This window comes from Sorghum bicolor, chromosome 9 (genome assembly GCF_000003195.3).
Source record: "Sorghum bicolor cultivar BTx623 chromosome 9, Sorghum_bicolor_NCBIv3, whole genome shotgun sequence".
Taxonomy (NCBI): Eukaryota; Viridiplantae; Streptophyta; class Magnoliopsida; order Poales; family Poaceae; genus Sorghum; species Sorghum bicolor.
Window position 1 is genome coordinate 58469582 of NC_012878.2, and position 6000 is coordinate 58475581.

Sequence of the window (6000 nt, forward strand, 5' to 3'; positions counted from 1 at the left end):
TTGCTCTAACCATACACAAAGTGAATGAATGGAACCGATCCATCAACTTTTGCAGCTGCAAGTGTCCAACAAACTTTGGGCATAAATTCCAGGACTCCCTCATAGCTGACAGTTACCATAACTTGTTTTAGTTTCTAAAGAGAATGGAACCACGCTGAAGCATAGTTGCATTTGAACTATTGAAGCTCACTCACAACATCAAATATCTGTGTTTCCGGTGCGCTCACTTGGAATCAGATTCTGCACCGTTTCATATCTGATGGATCCATAATGTTTACTAACCTACCCTCTGCCTTCCTTTGCTCCAACTGGTGTAACAAGTCAGGGTTGATCAGATCACCAGAAGGGTTAGAGCTGGAGACTTGCCTATTCTGAACTTATGCAAAATGTGGTTTATACTTTATATCTCACACAAGAAAGTAATATGGCCAAACGGAGGTGCATCTTCATCCTTGTCGATGCTAAGTTGTTGGAGCTTCTTTTTTTTTTGAGATCGGGCCGTTCACCCATTTTTCATTAAGAGGAAAAAAGTTACAGTAACAAACCTAAACCCCGACGACAAGGAGCCATCGACATTAGGCCAAAACAAACTGAAGCCCTAGCTACTGGAGGGAGAGCAGAAGATTACATGTCCAAAGTGTTAGGTGACCAAAGCGATAAAGCTACAGCAAGGGACCTAAAGCCCGTCAGCATCCAATCAGTCGCTTCAGAAATCCCCCCTCCGGAAGAGCTCCGTGACTCCTGCCGATTCCCCCGTGAACGTTCTATTATTACGTTCCTTCCAAACCACCTAAGAAACGAGCAGCATCAAGAAGTCGAAGGCTTATTGGACTTGTATCCGAAACTCTAGGGTTCCCAATGTATGGCGCCTGTAGGTTTTAGGGAACAATGTGTCAGCCAATGCATCAGTCTAGGTGATAAAAATTCCGGTAAACAATCATGCACGCTTCTATGTAGTCTAGGTAATTTTTTAGGCAGATGTAAGTATTATAGAATACTTTGAATATCCTGCTGCATATCATAAGTCTGCAAGTTGATAGAGAAGAAGCCAAAAGTGCTCACAAACACGCCGCTTACGTCCACACCAGAAGCATTGAAATCCAGACCTGATGTGAATTGTCTGTTCTACATTGCTGACTTATAATTACAAATGCCCCAATATCATTTATACACTCCTAGTAACTCACACAAAAAAGGGTAGTAAGTGATATGACAAAAAGGTACTCCTCCCCCTTATACAAATTCAAAGTACTAATCAGTAAAAAAAAATAAAGATAAAAAAACACGCCAGATTTGTACAATAAACTGAGAATTACCCAGCGGCTCACACAACTGAAACAGAGCCAAGTCCCAATCCCAGACCAAAACATAAACATGTCTGCAGATATGGAATCTAAACACTATTCTTGATTCACGTAGAGATAGTAAGATCTTTGTACAGCCAACGGGGAACTTCTGTACACAAATCTTTGTACCGATCTTTACATCACTCTTCAGTCTGCACCAATGAAGCCAATTTCAGAGGAATGGCAAAAACAACATTACTTGACCTGAAGATTGACAAAATAGGCACTGTGCTTTCATCACTGGGCATTAGCCTATTCTTTCAAACTTCAGATCCCCTTATATCCAGTAAGCACCGCTTGTAGTTATATGTACCTATGCGTTCTTCTGCAGGAGGTGATGATTAATTACCTCAACTAGTTTTGATTTACACTTCACATTTGTTTGCAGCTTTCTGATTGTTACTAGAGAGTGGCTGTCACTCTTGTGAACTGCATGCTTTGATTCTCACTGCTAAAAATGCCACGGTTCAGAAACATTTGCCCAGATTTAGTTTGCCCCGCTGTTGTTGGTGCCATCTAGAGGTACTACTAGCTCAGGGCTCTCCTGAACTTATTACAGACAGACATTTGTGAGGAAAAAAAAAACTACTAACAGTTCTGGGAATTGTAGTTAACATCTTCATCTGTGGTTGATGACAGCAAGTAATAAAAATGCTGCTCTTCAGTTCAGTTGTCAGTTGTGTCCTCAAGCTAAACACAGAGCTTTCTGCTCTCTATTTCTCGATATTTCCAAGTCTATGCTTTCGAAATGATGAATGCGTTGATTGATTTAACTTGCAAGTTAATTGATTGATTGAGCAATTTAATTACAAGGAAAGCCATTGGAGCCACCTGCTGACCCACCCAGCAGTGCCAGTGAGGCAGCAGGCAGTTGACTACACTAGACCCTCCTCTCCCTGACGAGCCCCTGCACCTCCTCCCATAGCCCACCCTTGACGACGGTGGCGAGTCCCAGCACGGCGGCGCTACAAGCCGCGACGTGCCAGAGCCCCGCGCGGACCTCGTCGCGGAGCTGCTCGCGCTCCCACCCGCAGAATCCATCAAAGAACCTGAAGTCCCGGACGCCCACGACGCCGCGCTTGGCCAGCTCCGCGGCGCACCCGACGGTCTCCCGCGTCCCGTAGTGGAGCCCCGGCATGACCTCCTCGAACAGCCCCGTCCGCGCCACCACGTCGCCGCCGCCGCCGCCCGCGGTCGCCGCCGACTGGGCGCGGGGCCCGAGAATGAAGAAGCACTCCTCCAGCGGGCCGCCGAAGAAGAGCGGGCGGCCCGCGAAGGCGGCGGCGATGTCGGCGTCGTCCGCGAAGATGGTCTCGGACGCCTCCTTGATGGACATGAGCGAGGGCCGGTTGAGGATGACGCCGACGGGGCCCAGCTGCCGCACGCCCGAGGAGAGGAGCAGGATCACCGTGCGCTCGAAGATGTGCGAGCCGTCCAGCTTCTCCGTCGCGATCAGGAGACACCCTTTCTCGGGCTCCACCAGCGGGTGCGCCCACTTGTCGCCGACCTGCTTCTTCACCGTCGTCTGCTGCTGCGGCTGCTCGTTGAAGTAGAGCTGCGCGCGGAATGAGCGCCAGTCCGGGTCGATGGGCGGCGGCGCTCCGCCGTCCTCCGACGCGCCCCGCGCGTTGATGCTGCAGCCTGCTGCGCATGTTCGTTCCGGCCGATCGATCTGGTTAGTGACGGAGCAAGGGAAAGAAGGAAGGAAGGGAGCAAAAGGATCGGAGCAGGACATGACTCACAAGCACGGCGGCCGCCGGCAAAGAACAGGCGAGGCTTAGGCTTTGCGAAGCCGGTGGGCGACAGCAGCACCGCCATGCTCTTGGACGATGCTTTGGAGGTCAGGAAGCATGACGTCGTCGTTTCCATTGTGGTGAGTGAGTGACAGCAAAGGCAGCAGCAGCAGAGTCCTCTCTCATTCTCAATCCTTCATCATCAAGTTGTAAAATAGTGGCGTTGGAGCTGGAATCGGCAGAGCATCAGCGCCACAAGAAATTCAAGCCTGTGGATTATGGATATACTAGGCAGGCAGCTCGCTTCGCTTTTTCGGGGTCCGATCGATCTGGACCAAAGGTTTGTGGCGACGCATTTTCCAACGTGTGGACCGGTTGAGATATATGTGGCTCAGAAACTGCCCTCAAGTACGGTCTCGGTGGCTGGCAGCTCTTGGCGAATTTTTTTTTTATTTTTAGCCCATTTTTAAAATTAATTTCAATTTTAGGTCGCTTTTCAAAAAAATTTCAAATCTAGGCCGTTTGGCCCCGCCACCATACATGGCGGGGCAAATTCACTGAACCCCGCCATGCATGGTGGCGGGGTTGACCCTGCCACGTGGCGCTGCATGGCCCCCGGGGCTGACGTGGACCCCGCCATGACCGGTGGCGGGTTACGGCAACCCCGCCGTGGATCATGGCGGGGCACGCCCGCGTGCACAAAAGGACGTCCCTCTTCTGTTCGTATTCATTCCGCGCCCGACCCCCGACCCCGCCACCCGCGCCACCACCCGCGCCGCCCCTGCCGCGCACCGCCGCCGGCCGCGCCGCCCCGGCCCTTGCCGAGCTCCGGCCGCGCCTCCCTGTCCGCGCCCGGCCGCGCCCCTCCCGCGCCCCTCCCGCGCCCCGGCCGCGCCGGTCCGGCCGGCCCCCGGCCCGCTCCGGCCGCGCCCCGGCCGCAGCAGCCCCGCCCACCGCCGTTCGTCGCCTAAGGTATTTTTCTAAAAAAATTTGTTAGTTACATTGTTATATAATTTTTTATATAGTTTAATTTTGCTAGCTAGTTAGTAATTTGTTTAAATTTTATTTGTTAGTTAATTTTGATATAGTTTTTTAATTGTTTAGTAGTTAATTAGTTTAAGTTATTAGTTAATAATATAATTTTTGTAATTGTTTACTAGTTAATTAGTTTTAGTTCTTATTTAATAGTATAGTTTTTTAATTGTTTAGTAGTTCATAAGTTTAAGTTATTAGTTAATAATATAATTTTTTTAATTGTTTATTAGGTAATTAGTTAATTAGTTTTAGTTCTTATTTATTAATATAGTTTTTTTAATTGTTTACTAATAAATTAGTTTAAGTTATTAGTTAATAATATAGTTTTTTTAATTGTTTACTAATAAATTAGTTTAAGTTATTAGTTAATAATATAGTTTTTTAAATTGTTTAGTAGTTCATTAGTTAATTAGTTTTAGTTATTATTTAATAATATAGTTAGTTAGTCGAGTAGTATTACTTAGTTAGTTACTTAGTTATGTAGTAATTTGTTTTACTGTATTGCTCGGTTAGTTAATTATCGGATGTCTGGGCATTTTTGTAGATGGATTACGGTGTAAGAGTTTTTTACGGAGGAAGTGTTAGGAGAGAGGATTGTCAGTTTGAGGATATGTCTGAGGATTTGGAATGGTTTGATGGTCCCCCTAGTTTCAGTGATCTATGTGAGCGTTTGAGTTTGAAGTTTGGCGATGGTTTCACACTAAAGGGTAGGTTTGATGTTGGAAAGAATAGGACACACTATGTGATGATGGACTTGTGCAACCAAGCTGAGTGGTCCCGATACAATAGGGTCATCCAAGGTTCGAATGTGGGCATGGCTGAGTTGGTGTTGGAAACTGTTGAGAATGAGGAGGCGTCCTTCGACGACGGTGGTGATTGTGGTGTGCAGGTCCAACAAACTATGGAGAGTATGGACTTGGATGGTAATTGGACGCAGGAGCGGGTTCAATCTCCTCCAGTTGGTCAAATAAGAAATGATTTTGATGTAGACGAGTTTGAACATGAGGAGAATGAGGCGGCAGAGGATGAAATGATTGGTGATGATGTTTGCTCTGATTCTGAAGAATCAGAAAATGAGGAAGTAGGTTCACCTGGCATGTGTGCACCGGTTCGTGGCATGCCCTCAGGAGTTCCGCTTGAGGTACTTCATGCAACGCAGACTCAGGGCAATTTAGCCACAGGGTATCCAGATGATGTAGAGGAATATGAAGGTTGGGGTCGGGTTAGAGAGGCACAACCTTACGTTGCACCACCCTCTTATACATCGGCAGAGCTTACACAGCTGAGGGAGGCTGGCTTGCCCTTTACCGGTGTTCCAAATTATATGGATGTCAGCATGTCGCATATGGCAGTTTGTGACACGGGTTTGCAGATTTGTAAGGAATCATTGTACAACCATGAAAATTTAATACTCAGGAAGGGAATGCTTTTCAATACGATGTCTGAGATGAAGTTGTTCCTTCAGGACTATGCTGTGTATCATCATAGGCCGTACACGGTTCGGCATTCCGACAAAGAGGTAAAATTTCAAATAGTATGCAAGGCAGGGTTTCCGTGCACGTGGAAGTTGAATGCACGGAAACGGTCGAGTGATGGGAAGTGGAAGGTAACTTCAGTGGAGCAGCCGCACAGATGCCAGACTAACAAGGGCAAACTGTACCATCCCCAGTTGACGGCTCGGTACCTTGCTCGCCGTATATTGGGTCTTGTAGATGCGGACAACGACGTATCGGTGTCTTTCTTGCAGGAGACCATAGCCACTTTTGTTGGGTATGAGGTAACATATGGAAAGGCATGGCGGGCAAAGCAAATTGCCCTGTCAATTCGGTGGGGTAGTTGGGAGGAAGCCTATAACAGGGTTCCACGCATTTTGTGTGCAATGCAAC

General features: G+C 47.6%; 1 protein-coding gene across 2 annotated transcripts; it reads right to left on the reverse strand.

Annotated features, from left to right (window-relative positions):
- LOC8065292 lies at positions 2096-3410 on the reverse strand. 2 transcript variants are annotated; one of them, XM_021447161.1, is made up of 2 exons: positions 3089-3410; positions 2096-2987 (listed from the first exon to the last, which is right to left on the reverse strand). In XM_021447161.1, exons 1-2 carry the CDS (start codon positions 3213-3215, stop codon positions 2227-2229), a joined length of 888 nt encoding a protein of 295 aa, XP_021302836.1. In that variant the 5' UTR covers positions 3216-3410; the 3' UTR covers positions 2096-2226. The 2 variants fall into 2 exon arrangements, with proteins under 2 accessions (XP_021302836.1, XP_021302835.1); XM_021447160.1 differs by having other exon boundaries at positions 2096-2990; positions 3089-3408.